Genomic DNA, 18,903 nt, shown 5'->3' on the forward strand with positions numbered 1-18,903 from the left:
AAACCTGCACACCCTATCTTGAAGCAAGAAACATGGAGCAGATGCCTTTTATCTTACAGAAAGTCTATGTGTAACATTTCTGAGATAGAGCTGCCAGCAAACTTCTGCCACACACAATGAATGGATAAATTTCTTTCCCTTCTTTTTTTTTCCATCACCAATTAATTCCATGACCAACCTGAAGACAAGCAAAGAGCAAATGAGAGAAGAAAGTAAATATAGACCAATGACTGCAAAACAGACTGGAAAGATTTAGTAATTTTCAGCCAGTTACAAGAACACTACTAGATGAAAAAGGCCAAAGCCTAAATTGTACCTCTGAAATATTTTAATCAGCTCTTCTCATTCCCAGCAGGTCTGTGGCAGAATTGTACTAAAGGCAACTGTGCAAGGGCACAATTACTGCATGAAAGTATTTGGGACTGGGATCTTCACAGGCTCTTTACAGCACACAAAGGGTGACAAGAGCATCACTGCTGTGAAGCGTTAACTATATACCTGTTACTGCTCCAAGGACAGACACTACTGCCACATCCAAAGCCTAACTAGCAGAACAAATGAATACAGAAAATCTCCAACACCCCTCTTGCACATTTCCAAGAAGCCTGCTGTTCCCCAGAGACTGACAAGCAGTACTGGTTGGTATCAAATAATTCAATGGTGGCAGCCCACAGGTGCCCAGTTACACAGGAGACATGATTAAAGCATCTGCTCAAGTTAGGAGCCTGCAATTGCAAACCAGGGCTGCAAACGCAACAGAAACCCCAAGATGTGACATGCCCAAGAAATGCAGCCAGCCTCACAATGTACACTGGGAGCAGTCCTTGTTTACCTTTCACTCTGTCCTGAAAGCAAGCACTCATCCTGCCAAAATTCAACAAGCTAAACAAGCTACACACAAAAACCTCATAGAGCATTAACAGACAGCACTTTCAGGACTTCACTTTGAGCCTTAGTGTCCAGCTTTACCACCAGTAAATAGTGCCATTGGGCTGAGAACATACCAGGCCTGCCCAAAGCTTCATGCAGGCCAACACTATGTGTCCAACAGGGCCAGGCATGAATGCTGGAATTTAGAGTGAGTGTATTAACTATCAGCAATGTATTTTTATTTTGAGGGATCTGACCTATTGTTCTGAAGCACACGAGTACCAGAAATTCAGAACACCAATGTGCAGGCTAGACAACAACTTTACTGCCATTTTTCTGAAGGACTGCTGTCCATCCTGAACCCAGCATCTTCTAGCTTAATCTGATTTCTTCCACATATCTCACTGGAAGAGGCTGGGAACAAGTCTAATCTCTCTTCAGTTCTATGGAAATTGTATTGTACTAAACTTCAGCTTCTGTTCTCTCAGTCACCTTTTCCAGGCAGAAGAGCTGCGATTCCATTCAATCACTGTTCTTATTCCACACCTTTAGCTGAAAAACTGATCAATGCTGAAAAACTGATCAACAGAAAAAGGCAAATGCAGCAGCAGAAAGAAAACCAGGAAGAGAGTTTTAGAGATGCTTCCTTACAGCTCAAATCAGAGTTTTCATGAAGTAATTACTCTGAACCTTACTCAGAGCTCATTAGGACCACAGCAAATTTTCTTGTAGGTTATTTTAACAGCTGATTAATTCTTCTTTCCTGGAAGATTTCCTTAAGATTCTTTAACATGCCTAGTCTCAGGCTCTCCATGGAGTGGGTTCATTTCCTGACTCCCAAAACTTCATGCACTGATAGAGAAAGGAAAAAAGTAATCACATGTCAGAGCTTACCCTTGATTTTTAGGTCTTTGAGGCAGATTAGTGTAGTCCGCTCCCCCCTCCCCACCCTGTCCTATCTGTTGCACAACTGTACGTCAAGGCGTTAATCCTGCCATCTGCAGCTGTCAGAGCTCCTGCACACCAGGAAACCAAACCATCTAACAGTTATACAACAGCAAGAGAACAGAAAGTTCAACCATATCTTCTACCACTGAACAGCCATACATTAAATGTAACCATACTAATTTCTTTTACCTGACAGCATGCTTAGTCAACATATACAAGATAATTTCGGATTTAGATGTGGAATAGAGCCCAACAGCTCAGCCTGTATAATGCCAGTAGACTTTGGTTATTTACATAATCTAAGAATTATTAGCTTGATCCTGGTCACACTTTAATCAGTCAACAGCTTTACAAACTGCTGTACACAGAGGATTGCAACATTAACATAAATACAAAGTAGGAAGAAGGGTCAGAATAGCCAGGAACCTTCCCAAATTGTTTGTAACAGGCATGTAATTTGACCTCCAGTCCCCAACTCACCATTCAGCATGCAGCTGGGCAACAATCGACACATCATCAGGACCAGCAATGCATAACACTGCTGAAGCCTCATTGCCCATTCCTCCCTTTTCCTTTTTTTGAGCACATGTAACAGATTTTGAAAGCAGAAAGCATTTAGAGAATGGAGCCAGACAATCACTTGGAGAAGTACAACGCATGAACTTCAGGATACTCTGGTCTGAGTTGGAGTGGAGAGACAACTTGATCCCAGTCTCAAGCTCCTATTGCAGGCTAGCATCTGCTGCACCAAGGTACACCACTCCTGCCCGGTCCTCCCGGCTCAAAAGGCTGGCAAGTTATGTTCAAACCAGAAACAAGCTGACTTTTGTCCTCATGGCACTGTAAAACCAGTTACCGTTGGTACATAAACGTTTCACCATAGAAGCCAAGCAGAATCCCCTAAAGTACAAAAATGATCCAGTGTTAGCATGAAGACTGTAATTATAATGGCCTTTGAACCTTGAAAAAAATCTTACTGATCCTAGCATTCAAACATAACACAGCCTTGGTGGTGATTACAGAGTCCAGTAAGCCTAACCCTAATGAAAACACTCATTCTGAGGGGTGCCCAACTGCCTCAAGTCTCCATCTTCATGGGTGAACAGACTGCCTCCTAAGTGGAACTGGTCCAAACATTGCTTTATTGCCTCTTCCAGCTTCCAATGTTTCTGGTGCCGCTTTCGTGCCGTCTCAATTGCTCTTCTGCTTCAGTGAACAATTTGGAGCTCCCAAAAGCACTAACAGAATCACTGTCTCTCACATGTTATGCAACACACAGCTCTCCCACGGCATTTTCCCCCTTGGAGGGCCCTACAACCAACATTCCCCCCACCCCCCATTCTGCCTGGCTCCAGGGGACACATGGGCACCATCCCTCAACAGGCCGCTGTGATCATTACCTCACTACACAACATCCCACAGCGTTCATCTCCTGCCAAAGCTGGGCTTGACCACTCTGCCAGGTCTTTGTCACTCCCACAATGATTTGCCCTTTTTTTTTTTTTCCCCAAACAAATCTCCAATTAGAATCAAGCCACTCTACTGCAATATGCCCATTTGGGTCACTTAAACAAAGATGAAATCTTAAGAAAAACAAACAAATAAACAACCCACTAGGCTCTTCTAGGAGAGATAGGAGGTTAACTTTTTCTCCATCCCAATAACTTCCCCTCTTCTTTATTTGAAACCTGAAGACCAGGATCAGTTACCCATCCTGGAATGACCTCTTGGTAAAATCTATTTTAAAGCAAAAAAGCCCCAACATTTAAACACCAAGGCTCTGCCACTTTGTACTTCATGCTCTCTACCCCCCTGCCAGGAGCACAAGCAGACAACAAGCCTCATGCACTGCTGCACAGCATGCTTGCGTTAGCACCAATGGGTGCTCTCATCACAGCCCCATCTACACTCTGCAGTGATGAGATCAGCAGCTGCCAGAAGTGAGCATCGCACATCATTAAGAAGGAAAAACAGGGTGTGGGGAAACACCAAACCACAGTATGTGTTTCTCTGACACTCCCTGCTCTCAGTTTTCAGGGGTGCCAGGTATTTGGCATTGTGTTCTATCTTCTCACACCTGGGAACAGAGCACCAGATCAGAAGCCCTGAGAACTACTTGTCCTCTCATCTCTCTCCACTTCAGTATCCCCAAACTTAAAGGGTAACATGGTCTGGCATTGTTCCTGTAAAGAAAGTGTTCCTTTAACAAAAAACTGCACATTCCTTCCAAAGGGGTAGTCCTGTAATACTTTGGTTCACCATGTCCAAAATACACCTACCAAGAACATCCACATTCCCAACAAAATCCTGTATTAGTGTTCAGAAGAAAGAGACTTTCATTGTAAAAGAATGGCCAGCAGAAGATCTTTCCATATCGCACAGAGGATGCTGCCAAGAAGAGTATTTCTCTGCAGTGAAGACTGCTGGCATGAGCACTGTGCCTGATGATTTCCTAATATGGACCAGTCGAAGGGGCTCAGATCCACACGTCATGTGCCTACAGACTCAGCACTGGTGCCTGACTTGGTTTAATCTTTTACCCTGTCAACAGGATATTATTTTTTACCTAATGGACCAAGAGCTGCCAAGAGCTATGAGACATTTTTCACATTTTTCTGGCTTTATTCAGCTTTCCTTTCCTGATGAGGACTAGTACAGCCTTCAGTAAGGTGTCACAACAAAGATATGAAGAAATGTCAGCCTCCCAGTGGATCCTAAACCTAGAATACAAAGCACAATCTGGATTTCTCCAATGAAGTGGGGCTGATCCAAGCCACTCTACCAGGAATGTTTGCCAGTACCAAGAAGGCTGTTACACTTCAGCAGTTTGCAGGCTCAGATATTGGCACTCTAAAAAATAATGTAAGGCAGAAACCAGCAGGCCACATACACCCTTCTGCGCTAGAGCACCCCCCAATGTGAGGAACACATGGCACCTACCAAGTCTGTGGAACCTTCAACTATGTGGCCCTTTGGGTGGACATGTGACCCTTCGGGTAGGGGAGAGAGAGAGACAGAAGGCTGCAGGATGTAATGTGAAAACAACCGACACATTCTGGGAAAGAGAAAGATGAGGTGTCTTCCCCTAACAGTGCTCACACATGCCCCACCACCCTAAGCCCAGAAGCCTCACAAAGAGCGAGATTCAGCACAGGTTCTCAAGACCAAACACCTATTTGTGCATCTCCTGAAATACTCTTCTAGTTAATGAACTTTTGCTTCAACTGAGGACTGTGCAAAATCAGAGCCATCTGTTGAAGCCAATGGCTGATGCTGCCGAAACTGAAAAATCCCTTTTCCCTGCCATTCCAGCTGCCTTGAACCAGCTCACAGCCACCAGAGAGGTCAAAAGTGTGCAAAACATTGCTAATAAAAGTTACACTGGAGACATTTACTCCTAGCCAGGATTTCTACACAGCTCTTTCTGAAACCAAAAGACACTAGATGCAAAGTCAAGCAGCACTACAGCCTCCTTCTATGAATGTTACACAATAAATAATGCACTTAAGCATTGTGATGTTGGGCTCCAAATCCCAGCCTCACTTATCCTTTAAAGACTATGCCATAATTATTTGTAGTATTTATATTAGAGAGGATAGAGGGGGCACACTGTAAGATTTCATTTAAAGATTACTTTTAGACAAAATAAGTCTGGTTCTGTAATATTTTCCTCAAGCAGAAAAAGGTGGTGGCAGCAGCTGGGATACAGCAAAGAAATCAAGAGATGCATATGGACATATAGGTCAAATAAGAATTAGGCTGAGAAAAAAACAAGTTAGCTGTGAAACATCCTGCTTTCCCTCACACAGTGCTAGCCATTTGTGGTTTAATCTTAGAGAAGTTCCATCTCCTTTGAGCCTGCAATACTCAGAAGCTTCCAAGAAGCAAGCTTTTACTATAACTGCTCTATGTTTCTTTATACTGGATAGTATTTTCATTCCAGCATCACCATTCCATTCATTTATTGCACTAGGAAAAACCTTAAGGAGGAACTGGAAAATTTTGTTCTGTGCCCTGTGGAGTAGAAAAATGACAGAACTGACCTAGAAAAAAAGAAGAGTTATTCTGCTGCCCTCTAATGAGCACATCTAATATCTGAAAAAGAGCACTCTCAAAGAGGTGTGCTCTCTTCTGCCACAGGCACATAATCTCTCAGCAATGCAGTCACAGCTGGAGCAAAGCAGTGCCTCCTTCACAGCGAGGACATGCAGAAGAAACATCTAGATGGACTCAAGATCTGTTCTGTACTTTTTTTTAACTTAGAGTATATGGCTGTGTCCTGTTCTATTCCCTTTCCTTCCCGGAATAGAGGGGGACCTCTACTGTGACCTTCTGGACATACAGCAGCTTCCTGGAGGACCCCTCTCCCTCTAGAGTTACATCCAGTGTACATTTGTTGCATCCATCTTCTGTGTCCCTTCCTTGGGTCTGTCCGGATGCTATTGGTACACTGGATCTCTTTAAGATAGCTAAGAAAATACTGTAACTTCATGATATGGAGTTCAACTATATGCTTCAATGCCACAGAGGGCCATGATGTTGCTAGAGGTATACAGATACAAAAGAAACATGGAGGAATGACTGCAATGTCTGAGAGTGTTAATGGAAACAGGCCAACACACTCTATTTTGGTGGAAGAAATGAAAAGGTTATACTAATCCCATATAAACACTACCTACACGTATGCTACTTCCATAAATAAACCCCACTCTAGTAAAAGCACTAAAGCAACAAATGTGCCTACAGCTGGGAAAGAGCACATATAAGCCCACCCCAGGGTCACAAATCACTGGCATGGATCAAATGCAATAGCCAGAAACTTCACTGAGACAAAGACGGAAGTGTCACTTAAGGAAGGAACTAAAGTTGTTATTTCTCTCAGCAGAATTCCTGCATCATTCCTTCCCCTACCTCCCTGTCAACAAGCATGCCAGGTTATTTCAACTCAAAACACATTGCAAATTAACTGCTGCAGGTATAGACACAGCCTGTACCCATCACAGCTGGGAATATCTTACCTGTGCTAATGACACCCATTCCCAATTACATCAGAACACTCCATGGCCTGAATTTACAAATAATCTTTATTTTGAACGGAAGGAGACAAAAGCAGACATAAGCAAAACCAAAATTTAAAAGCCATGTATCTAGGAAATGCAACAGAAGCAAATCACCTCAGAGCATGCACATGCACAGCCACATCAGGCATGAACATCCACAATATCTGCAGGAGCAAAAAGACTTCAAGCAGCCCTGTTGATTTTCTGTGTCCTCCATGCAGTTGAGCACACAGCACCAGTAGGCCAGGAAATGAGCTGGTGCTTCTCGTTTTCCCTCAGATATTCTGCCAGGAAGACCCTTAAAGGCCATGTTTCATTAAAGCTGGTTAACAATATCACTAAATACAATGATGTCAAGAGTACCTTCCAGACGACAGTCACACCTTTCTAGAACTTCTGCTTGGATAACCTATTCTCTTCTTGCAGAATCCATTTTCTGTGGTTAGATTTATGGCACATCTGCAACACTGCCAGTTCCATATAAACCTCTCCAAATTACCAGCTTTTAATTTTTGCATAGTCTTTTTTCCTATATTTAGCTTGGCTAATGTCTGTTGAGATTAACAATGTTCAAAATTCAAACAAAAACAAAAAAATCCAAAAAACTCACTTCCTTTCTGCAAGCTACTTGACTACAAAGCTAAACTCAAATTATGTGTTGTTACCAGTTAAGCATAAGCACCACTGAAGTGGGAAAACAGACCTTCAGATGGTGCACACATTTTTACTCAAGTGTAAAGAAAACCTTTGTCCATAAAGTGTTCACAAAGACTTTGTGACTACCTCTGTACCCCAAGGATCCTCTAAGCATAATGGCTTTCAGCACAGTAACTAGCACTACATAGTATTCTTAAGTGGCTTGAGAGGAGACAGGTCAGAGAGTATCATGTTTTCCCCTAAGTATAACCTAGGGGCCATCAGTACTGTAACTGAAGGATTACAGATTATATGTGCCCCTATTAACAGACTGTGTCATTAAAAAGAAAACCTGAGAAACATTACCTCAGGCAAGCTAAACATGCTACTATTCAAATAAAGGGTAACTTACACAGAATACTACTATAGATCCCACTTAGTCTGAATTACAGACATCAGCTCTTGAGAGATCTGCCAGTAAATGCACAGTAAGAAATTCAGGTAAGACCGCACTAGCAGGACAGAGATTTCTCTCTCATTAAATCAGAACTCTCATTTATGTAGATGACAATCTTACCATATAAGTCTTTAAGAAAAATACCCAGGGAAAATAACCATCCTCATATGAGTATTTCCCAAGGTAGTTTTAGCAGAAGAAAGAGAAGGCTAACTTATTCCTGCACCCCAAAAGCATGTAAAGGCAAGTCAAAAGGGGTAACCCACAGACCTCTCATCTCATCCACCCTTTACTAGCCTCTACCAATTTTCTAAATAGAGCATCTATTAAATATTAAACTCCCAGGATGCATATTTCAGAAATACGTTTGACAGCTTGTCACAACTCTGCACTGGTACTGCTGACAAGGGAAGGCTCTCACTTCCCAAGCTGTCAATTTCTCCTCTCCACAAGCAGGTCTTCATCCCTCTTGTGATTCAGTTTCTCAAGGCACACAGTGTTGAACTGTTCCACTCACATACCATGAGGGGTTTTCATTATGGAGACTTGTGCTGGGTGGTAACTTCGCCACCAGTGCAGAACTCTGCCTCCCCTCTCTTTGTGGCATTTTGTAGTTTTGTAACTCGATTATGCCAAAGCTGTAACATTAGAACAGCAAAGGCATGGATTTCAGTTCATAACCCTCTTTTGCAACACAGCAGCTTCAGTACTCTTCTAAGCAGGGCTGATCTATTTCTGTGTAAATAAGGATGTCTGACCATTTAAAACTGATTTAGAAGACCAGGCTAGATTAAGATCCTCTTAAAGCTTTTTGGAATCACGATCACACTGAGCAAACTGACACATCACATCATGCCTGAGCAGGAAGGTACACTGGCCCCAAATTCAGCAAGCCATTCAGTGGCCCAAGGAACTGACACATCTGAACTAAAAAGCGTATGTTTGAGCACTCAACCTTTACAAAGGCCAAAGGAGGGCTTTGCAAAAGCACAGGGTAGCACCTCAGAAGCCTTACCACAGGAGTCTCCAATCCTTCACTGACCCCTGCCCTCCTCTTGAGCCAGCCAGCTCCAGGGCAGGAATGCACCTTTGACCATTGCTGTTCTATGGCAGGCATGCACCTTCCACCATTGCTGGTGGTGAATATTATGCAGTCAGCATAGCCAGGGAATTCACCATAGTAAAAAACTACAGGGATCTGACACATCATTCAAACTCCTAGGACTCATTTCAGGCTCTTCCCACTACCATCAGTCTCCTCTCTCCGGAGCAGAGTGCAAACATCCTGGCACTGTGGAAAACATTGCTGTGTCTGTGTAGTGCTCAGAATCCATGATCATTAGCTAATTGGAGGATTTTTAAAAAAACAAGCACACTAATTATCAGAACAAGCCTCAGCCACAGCTAGAGGGAGGGAAAGGAGAAAAAAACAGTTAATTACTTCCATAAATATTAATTCAACGGATTCCCAGGATCTGGCAGAAGGCACTCACAATATAGACCATCTCTATTTCTGTTTCTATCTCCAGAAGGGAGGTCACAGCACTTCAAGTAGTGCACCTTTCAGATGCTCATGTAGCTCTTTTCGTTTAATTGCACTGACTAACTGAAGTGGAGTTTCATGCAGCTACTCTCACAGCCAGCACCACACTGTATATACAACAAATTGTTAAACTAATTTCAGCAGTGTGATAGTGTGATTATTTTTTTTTTTTTTACTTATAAGACACCAGTGTCTTTAGCTTCCAGTAGGATTCCTGGTTCTCAATGAAGCTGCCCAGAGCAGGTCACCATCTTCCATTTCAAGCAGTCTCCAGAGCTGTTCAACTCTGCTGGAGAAACTGGTCAACTTGACTCTTAGAGCACAGATCCACTGACTTTTATCCTTGGACCAAAGCAACAGGAGAGTCCTCTGGCTTCAAGTCAAGCTTTTGCAACCCAGAGCTGCAAAAGCATCCTGCAGACTGAGGTCATGGGGATGGGTGTAAGAGTACCACTTTACCTGTTTAATCCTTGTCCAGCATTTCCCCTTTCCTGGGAATTTTTCCTTTCTTGCAAACCCTTTTACTGGAGGTTTCAAACACTTTCATACACAATGTCAGAGAAAATACCAGCTTGTGGAGACAAGTTTGCAGTTTGCCCTGAGACCTGCACCTTCCTGTCCTGGGATACAGCCTTAACCCATGCAGGTTACAAAAAGGATACAGACACCTCATAGAAGGTACATGAGTGAGGAGTAGAGAGCCATGCAAAAGAGAGGTGTGTAGCCCACACTTGTCCTGGGAGAAAGCCCTTAGGGTTGAAGGTGGTTAGTCTTTGACTATTCATGTCTGCTGAGTGATTGAAGAAGTAGTAAAGAAAAGAACACAAATGAGATATAAGGAACTCCCAAAACATTTCCTGGCTTTCCTGAGCCCTTCTCCCCACATCCCACAAGGCAGTGCAGGGAAGGAAAGCTGGTCTCTATCCAAGGCTAGATGCCTACTGGCATGCATCTTTCTCAGCTTGTTGCAGCAAGAGGCAAGGGACACTGCAGAGCTACTCCTTCTGCCCTGAGACCACAAAAAGCAGCTACGGATGCCACCTGCAGCAATGTCAGCAGATGATCAGGACAGGCTGGGTGCACAACTTCAAGTGATCAAGGCTGATCTTTATTCAAGCTGCAGCAGCTCAAGGCTTCTCTAATAGAGCCTGGGTGCCTCATTTTAAAGCCATATCAATATCAAGTCCCCACCCATGAAAGCAAGAAATCCCAGCTCAAATGCCACTCAAGCAGCCACTCCTCCTAGGGCAGTGTTCATGTACCAAGTAGGCATTTTCAGAGATGCTAAAGTCATTCCACTGCAACACTGGCAAGGACATCACCAATAGGCTACCTCTGACACCATCTTAAGGGAGAGCATTTCAATGCTTCCAAAATTCACAGACCAAAGCCTGGGAAACTAGTAACAAAGACAGATGGAGCAGGAACATCTTGTAATTTTGGACTAGCACAGCATTTTACAAGCACATTGGAGATGCTACAGCCGCTCCTCAAAGGCCATTCACTGTCATACTCCATTTGCAGAGCAAACCCTTTTCAGCCCTTTCCATCTGAAAAGTGCTAACAGTGGGCAGCAGCTTGAGAAAGGTGCCCTGCACAAAACAAACACAAGACAGGCATGACAGCTGCCAGAGCAGAATTAAATGCTGAAGTAAAAAAACAGCAGCAGAGTCGTGAAGTTCCAGCAGGTTTCCACACCAGGGACATGGCAAATGACCAACACAAGCAGAAGGTTTAAAAATACCCCAAGCTTGCATAAAGAAAAAGGAGTAATGGTTTAAAACTGATATTTGGACAGGATGTGTACATTAAAACAAGACGGATTAAATTATTTAAATTGTTAGTTCTTCAACTGGTAAGCACTCCTACATGCCAGGAAAGAGAAACAAAAAATCAAAACCAAACAGGAAGCCTCCAGCCTCATGAGGGCAGGCACTGCACAACACCCAGGCAGGCACAGCTAAACACAATGTGGCAGGCAGCACGCTGTACAGAAGGTGAAGGAAAGACCCAAAATGTATGCAACAGGAAGGCTGCTGACATCTCCAACCTGTTCTTACCAATTCACAGCACCAAACCCCTGTCTAAAGGTGCACAGCACTAGGATTATACACAGCAAGAGGCCAGACTTACACTGTGCCCTGAAGAATAACACAGCAAACATCTTCCCAGCAGAAGCAACCTGTTCCTACTGACAGCACAACTCTAGGATTTGCACAGAAGCATTTCATGGAGAAACGTGATCGGGGTGAGGGCAGAAGAAGAACCATAACATTTAATGGCCATAAACAATCAGAAATCCAATAGATAGCAATAAATAATAGAACACAAATATTTGCATCCAGTTAGAGCTCCTGAAGAGTAATGGGGATTGGCCATGGCTGCAACTTTGCAAGCAACACAGCAGTGGATCCACTGCAGTGGTACCTATGAGTCCAGACGCTGCAGGAAATGTCTGGATGTTGGATGCTGGAAGAGGATTCTGGCACATCACACCTTCTTAAAAAAAACAAACCAAGCCACAAAGTTAAGTGCATGGTCCCACAGCAGAACCACGATACCAAACAATCACAGCTTTTCTGCTTCTCATCTGAGGCTACAAATAGAGAGAATCGGACAAGTTGCTGCAGAGCCCAAGAGAAAGGAAGCAGACAAGGTGACAGACAGCAAATCTGGAACACCAGGGCAGAAGCTGAGGTGCACACCGGAAAGGCACAGTCAGTGACTGCAGAGGGAAGTTTAACATCAAAAGGAACTCACAAAGTATTTATGAGAGGAAAAAAAATAAGGCTGTACACAGCCTGACGAGTTCAGCCATTACGAGCTGTCAGGTTTCTGCTTGGCCTGATTTTATTCTCTCCTATTTACACATTTCTCTAGGAGGTAAAGAGACTTCCTTCATTGTCAGATGCTCATTCCTCTGCTCCTCTGTGTGCCACTGACAGAGATACCCATGCTGCAAGACAGTCCTGGTCATCAGAGGATTAAAATTCTTAAGACACAAAGGGAAAGTCAGAGATATTACAGCATGCAAGCCTGACACTCCCTTATATCTTTGCACTATGTTGTGCAGATCAGCCACAGAAAGGCCCAGCAATACCTCTGTGTCCAGGCTAATGTCCCACATGACTCCATGCCCCTCACAGAGTGATTTGGATTGGAAGAAACCTTCCGAGATCATCTAGTCCAAGCCTTCTATCATCTTTTCCTAAACAACACTGCTCAAAGCCTTGTTCAACCTGACCTTGAACACTTCCAGTGATGGGGCATCCACAGCTTCTCTGGGCTGTTTCAGTGTCGCCACTCTCACTACAAAAAGAAATGTCTTCTTTATGGAAAAATTTCTTATGGTCTCCTTAACAACCCTTAACTGGTCTTTTAATCCATGTTTCACGTTTTCCTAGCCCACCAGCAGCACAGGAGGAGCCAGAGCAACTTGCAGGAAAAGCTACTCTTGCCACAACCTTAGAAATCAAGGTGACAAGCTAAGGTTTCATAACCAATTCTGAAGTGGTAGCACTTGCATAGAAGGCAGAGAGGGAGGCCAAGGAACAGGAGAGAAGCAGCCAGCCAAAGATAACAGTCACCTACTCATCCCACTTAGAGAAGGGCAAAGAGACAAGAGAGGGAAAGGGAGTTCCAAACCCCTCCAGGTCTTACAGGCAGGTCCACAAGAGTCGTCTGTCTGGCTCTTCCCTCTATATCACCATCTCAAACTGGTACAGGAACAACTGCAGTCCCTGAACCATGCTCTGAGGAGTGCTTTCTACATCTCTTCTGCTAATCCAGCCAGCTACCAGTCTCTCTTCAACAGTGTTGGGGGCGGGCAGGGAAATCTGCTAACAAGTGGAGCTACAAGCCAAAGTCACCACCTCTTCTTCCTTACTTTTCCAACAATGAGCAATCTCTCAAACCCATAAATCCTTCTGGGCCAGCTTCACACCTGACAGCATCAGAATTATCAGAGGGCACTCCAGTTCACATAGCGTTGGGGCTCAGGCCCCAAGGCTTTCAACAGAAAAGTTGGGTCCCCCAGTTCAAGCACAAAGCCAAAATGTTGTAGCCCAGGCAGAGAGAAGTACAGATGCAAAACAGCAGTAGGAAAGACAAATAGTTTAGCCAGAAACTTCTTATGCAGATACCTTCAAACAAGCTGCAATGCCACAGGAGAGCCACCAAATGCAATGCTGGCTTTCTGGGAACTACAACTCCAAAAGCAGGGGGATGCAGGGTCTAAGAAAGAGAGGCAATCCAGCAGAATGTTTCCTGGTAGGTACAGGCCCTGTAACTGCTCTCTTGCTTCACTCATGCCCTGAAAGCCTCTTTAAGCCCACACTGAAGTATTTCTGGCTCTTCCTAAGGTGTTACAGCACAAGGCCAGATTGTTTAAATGATTTGTTAGTTGTTTCAGAGACTGAATACACTCTCCTGGGAGGGATCTTTTCTTGTTTTATCAAAAACAGCTACAGCTGTCCAGACTGCAGAAAAAGGGTGGATCACAGTATCACCAAGGTTGGAAGAGACCTCAAAGATCATCGAGTCCAACCTGTCACCACAGACCTCATGACTAGATCATGGCACCAAGTGCCACATCCAATCCTCTCTTGACCACCTCCAGGGATGGTGACCCCACCACCTCCCTGGGCAGCCCATTCCAATGACAAACAACTCTCTCCATGAAGAACTTTCTCCTCACCTTGAGCCTAAACTTCCCCTGGCACAGCTTGAGACTGTGTCCCCTTGTCGTGGTGCTGGTTGCTAGAGAAGAGACCAACCCCCTCCTGGCTACAACCACCCTTCAGGTAGTTGTAGAGAGCAAAATACAGAGATACCAGCAATGCTACATATGTGAAGCAGTCTTAGGTAATGCGTGTGCATGTGCACGTGTGCCTCACAAGGAGGACAAATATACCAGCTTTCTCAACTGCCACATAGCATTCTCAACAGAAAAAAAGCCTTCTTCAGCTGTCAAATGTACAAGAGACAGAGATATAAGCCTACCTACAGTCTGCCAACTTGACCTTGTCAGAGCCTGAAAAGCAGGTGGGAGAGAAATACATTTTTGTCTTGCTATTAAACCTTAAAATAACAATGTGTAGGAGAATCCTACCCTCCTGCCCTGTGCACTGAGCTAAGAGGGGATGGTACAAAGCAGGGGGTGGGGATGTCTGCCATTGTATGCACAGCCTAGTTACAGTTCATTGAATTAACATAAAGAAGTGAATTGATTTCCATAACGAAAAAGCCTCCACGGGGCTTCATAATGATACAAGAAGAAAGGACACAGCAGCTTGAGAAGATTTTTAATAAATAAATAAATAAAATCACTATTTGCTTTGTTGAATTGTGGTTTTGAGCCCCTACATGAACAATTATTTTTAGTTGATCATCTGGAAAGTGCATTGGAGCACAAAGCAATGGGGTCAGCATCACGCTCTACAGGAAGCCAGCACGCAGCCTCCAGAGAGGGTTAAACATAGCCAGGCACTGCACATCTGCATCATCAGCGCTGCGCAGGGACCAGCAGCACCACTCTATTTATAAACCAGACATGTACAGCTGTAGCCTGCAATGAAGCACCAGGACAGCAGGCTGTCAGCCTTCAACAATATACTCTCTAAGTAAACACATGGCAGCATTCACATGCATACATGTCCTTTCCCCGGGAGAGTTATGCACAAGCTCAGTGTTTTGAAAACAATACATTTCACAAAGGTTTCTCTGCAGAAGGTGAGCATCTCCAGCAAATGAGTGTTTACATAACCTTCCCATTCTCTCACTCTCTGACCACACGTGACCAACGGGCTCTGGCTGCTGCAGCTCACCATTGCTTGGATAACCACTAGCCCCTGGGTAGTTATTGGATTTGTTTGTAGCCCTGGATGTGAAAACAAAGTCACTGTAGCAGTGTTAATCTGCACAGAGAGAAGGCATTCATTTAGTTTGCAAACGAGGTACTTGAGAGTCACACCAGGACAGAATGCTGTGCCATCAGTTTCCATTTAGAGAGGTGAAACCCAGCTAGAGGGAGCATTTCCCTGTTGTGGGACTAGAAAACAAACGCCTCTGTCAGGCAGCTGTGGGTACAGTAGTGCTGACACACAAGCAGCTTCCTGACAAAACACTGGGATGTGAATGGCAGCTGCTTGTGAGGCAAAAGCAGTCGCAGACAGAGCCTGGAGATCAGGTCACAGGCTGAGCTTCAATGTTTCCTGAGCCCTTGGGGGCGAGGAGCCTTTGGTCACATGAGGACATCCCACAGGTAGGAGCTCCATCTGCACTGTATGACTCAGCAGCTGCCTGGTAGCCTGAAGCCTGTTCCCCACCGAGGGAGCATTAAGCACATCTATACCTCACTTCCTTCAACACTAAAGAGAAACCACTTTTAAAAGCCCCTGTAGGAATAGGGAAGCTGTGCTTGGGTTCAATCCTTCTGGCTTGCTCTGACAGCCACTGTAAATATAGTAACCAATGTCTTTGCTCACAACTTAATGTGGAACTCATTCAAAATACAACAAACCTGTTCTGGAAGAAATGATGCTTCTGGAGTCCAAGTCAAGCTTCTTTACTAGTGTATCAGGGTCAATCTTCAGCCCAGAAAAGATATTGGAAGATGAGAATTCCCAGGCCTTATTAAAATTAAACATTAAGCAGGAGTCAGTACAAACACCAACATTCATTACTAAACTGCCCAAGTCTCACACCATCTAGACAGAAGCATGGCATATGCTCCAACAGTAGCATGCAGATGCCTCCCCCGAGCAGACAGGGGCAGGTTAAGCCACCCCACCAGCCTGGTCCTCCCTGGTTCTTCTTACACACAGAAGGAAGCGTCACAGTCACATTTTGGATTGTTCCACTCAAGACGTTTCTACCTCAGCCCAACCTTACCCCACTCAAGTGAATTCAGGTATTACTCATAGGAGAACTGTGACTGGCATCCTTAAAAGTCAGATTACAGGTATGTAACAATACAGATAAGCAACAAATGAGCAGATTAGGGGCCTAAAGCAGAATCGATGGACATTAAGCAGATTCAGTGACTACCAGTAACTTACCAAATCTTCAGCTTCTAGTTCCTTTAAGCACATTAATACCTCTGCAGCTCCTAAGCTTTGCAGTAGCTTGTCTGGTTGGCTTAGAAGAATTTATTTCAGACAGCAGTATCTCCTAGCACAGACACAGAACTTTATAGTGGTGTAAAACCAGCTGTAGATGGCACAGCCTTTTCCCCGCTCCTAACAAGGAAAGCTGCTGGCTCCTAAAAACCATTTACTGCTGTTCTGTGTCATTGCTGCAAGGGAGCTAGGGAAGGCAGCTAGTTTTAACCTGAACAGTATATTAATATAGCTGGTGAAACCAGACATGGTCTAAATCTCCTAAATGATTGTGTGCAAACTGACAGTTGATCTCTGCCTCCCTAACCTGACATCGAGGTGAACTACTGCAAAATGAGGCAGGCAGTCTCTTATCCCTCTGCTCCTCAAGACTTGCTAGTACTGCATCCCAGTCATCCCAACAAGACACAGGGCAGGCACCCTGTCCCCCAGCATGAGCAGTGCTGGCACACACCTGTCACCACTATCTTCCCTGGCAGTCCTGTGCATGCTAAAGGCCTGGGATGCTACGGTAGCTGCCATAGCTGTAGTGGCTGCCGCTGGCAGTTCCATCATCGTCCTGTCCGATGGTGTGAAGCAGCAACAGCTGCCACCAGAGCAGCACGCTGGGACTCCCAGAATGCACGGGCAGGACCTTGTGCTGGAGTCCTGAAGCTCCCAGCTCCCTTGTTCACCTCCCTGGCTGCTCTGACGTGACGAGCCCTCACCAGTATGCTCCCACTGGCGAAAAGCAGCTGCTCAGGGAGAGCCCACAGCAGCTCCGAGGCCGCAAGGGCACATTGAGAGCAAAGCGTCACTTTTCCAGGCAAGAAAGACAGAAGGGCCCTTAGGAAAACGTTTCACTCCAAGTCCTGCCCTGCTGAGATCCTGCCAGCTACCGCCAGTGCTCCTGACACTCTGCGGGGCCAACCCAGGCACTGCGAGGGACACCGGCCAGCGCTGGGATCGCTCAGTGATCGAGCGCCGACCCTCTCCGCTGCCGGCGTGGGGGGGAGCCACCGCCTAGAGCGGCCGGATCGCCCCTCGCACGCCATCCCCCGCCACTTCCTTCCCTTCCGCCCCGTGACCGCCACGGCCGCAAGCGGAAGGCGAAGCCCCGCCTGCCCCACGTGACAGTGCCCCGCGCGCACCTCGCGGGCCCGTCTCCCTCGTGCCCCCGCTACCTTTCCGGCCGGCGCGTTCCAGCCGCCCGCGCACGGGCTAAGGCCAGGCTCGGCCGGCGGCGGGTCCCGGGCAGAAGAAGGCTGGGGGGCGGCGTGGTGGAGCCGCGGGCGCTTGGCTTTCCCCACCATGCTGGGAGGCTTGGCGCGGCGTGCTGGAGTGGAGCCGGGGTAGGGTAGGCCGGAAGGGGGCGGGCCGCCCTGCGCCGCGCCTCTCCCGCGCGGGGGCCGCCCCCCAGCCCGGGCGAGCAGTGCGTGCTGCCACCGTCTGGCGTTGTAGTGGTTGCGGCAGCGGGGAGCAGCGGTTCCGGCAGGGATGGGACCCCGAGAAACTCTCCTCCAGCGACGGGCTGATCCCAGGAAGCGCCTCCGCGGCAGCTCCATAATGATAGCGTCTTAAACACCAGCGGTGGTGAATTGCCTTCAGGTTAGCCGTGGGACAGGCAGCCTGGCGAAAGTGGCTCCTGGATATAGCCAGAGGATGTTCATTCTGTATGCTTGGATTGAACCCAGGGACCCTGTGACATGGTTAAAGCCTAGTGAAAGCCCCAGGAAAAGCTTTCCATAGCACTAGCTAGAGACCAGGATGCCATAGCAGAAACTCTCTGCCAGAAATTATTTCTGTAGTTACAACAGCAGAAAGTACTTGACCAGCCCCCATGGAGCCCAAGCATGAATTTCACTGTGCAGTCAACAGACCCAGGGGGAGATCCCCAACAAAACACTGTCACCCGTAGCTGGTCCTTTCCATGCACAAGAGGGGGTGAAATACAAAGCTGCTTCTCACCCCAGGTGAATAAAAAGCTTGGGCCTTTGGAACCACAGTGGCTTTGCTCTTAAAAACACCCAACAAGTATTCCATGGCTGAATGCATCTGTTTTCCAGCTGGCCTTCCTCTGTCCTATCATCCTTCCTTAGCTCTGCTTCCTAGGTCTGACTTGGGGAGCAGCCATAGGGATCCTCATCCCCACCCTCACTTTGGGGCTAATCATCTGTCCAAAGAGTTGATGAGTATGGATTGGCATGGGCAGAACAAGAGTGCAAGGCAAGCCATGCCATGCAAGTGCACAGGTGGTGACCATCCTCATGGGTACCAAGGATGTGGGGAAAT

At 45.9% G+C, this 18,903-nt stretch overlaps 1 protein-coding gene across 2 annotated transcripts in view; it reads right to left on the bottom strand.

The window, feature by feature from the left end:
• The window catches only part of SLX9 (SLX9 ribosome biogenesis factor), a 47,515-nt gene extending 29,533 nt beyond the window's left edge, over window positions 1-17,982 (bottom strand). The window contains exons 1-2 of one of the 2 annotated variants that reach the window (XM_068138218.1): window positions 17,796-17,982; window positions 16,035-16,143 (exon numbers count right to left, since the gene is read on the bottom strand). In XM_068138218.1, coding sequence (XP_067994319.1) covers window positions 16,035-16,143; window positions 17,796-17,924 — 238 coding nt within the window. In that variant the 5' untranslated portion in view covers window positions 17,925-17,982. Of the gene's footprint in view, window positions 1-16,034; window positions 16,144-16,572; window positions 16,680-17,795 lie in introns of those variants that run through there. The other variant, XM_068138219.1, reaches the window with a different exon arrangement.
• Between the last annotated feature and the right edge of the window lie 921 nt (window positions 17,983-18,903).

The sequence above is a fragment of the Melanerpes formicivorus genome, unplaced genomic scaffold (assembly GCF_026170545.1).
Source record: "Melanerpes formicivorus ecotype bairdi unplaced genomic scaffold, bMelFor1.0.p_v2 SCAF_5, whole genome shotgun sequence".
In the NCBI taxonomy this organism is placed as follows: Eukaryota; Metazoa; Chordata; class Aves; order Piciformes; family Picidae; genus Melanerpes; species Melanerpes formicivorus.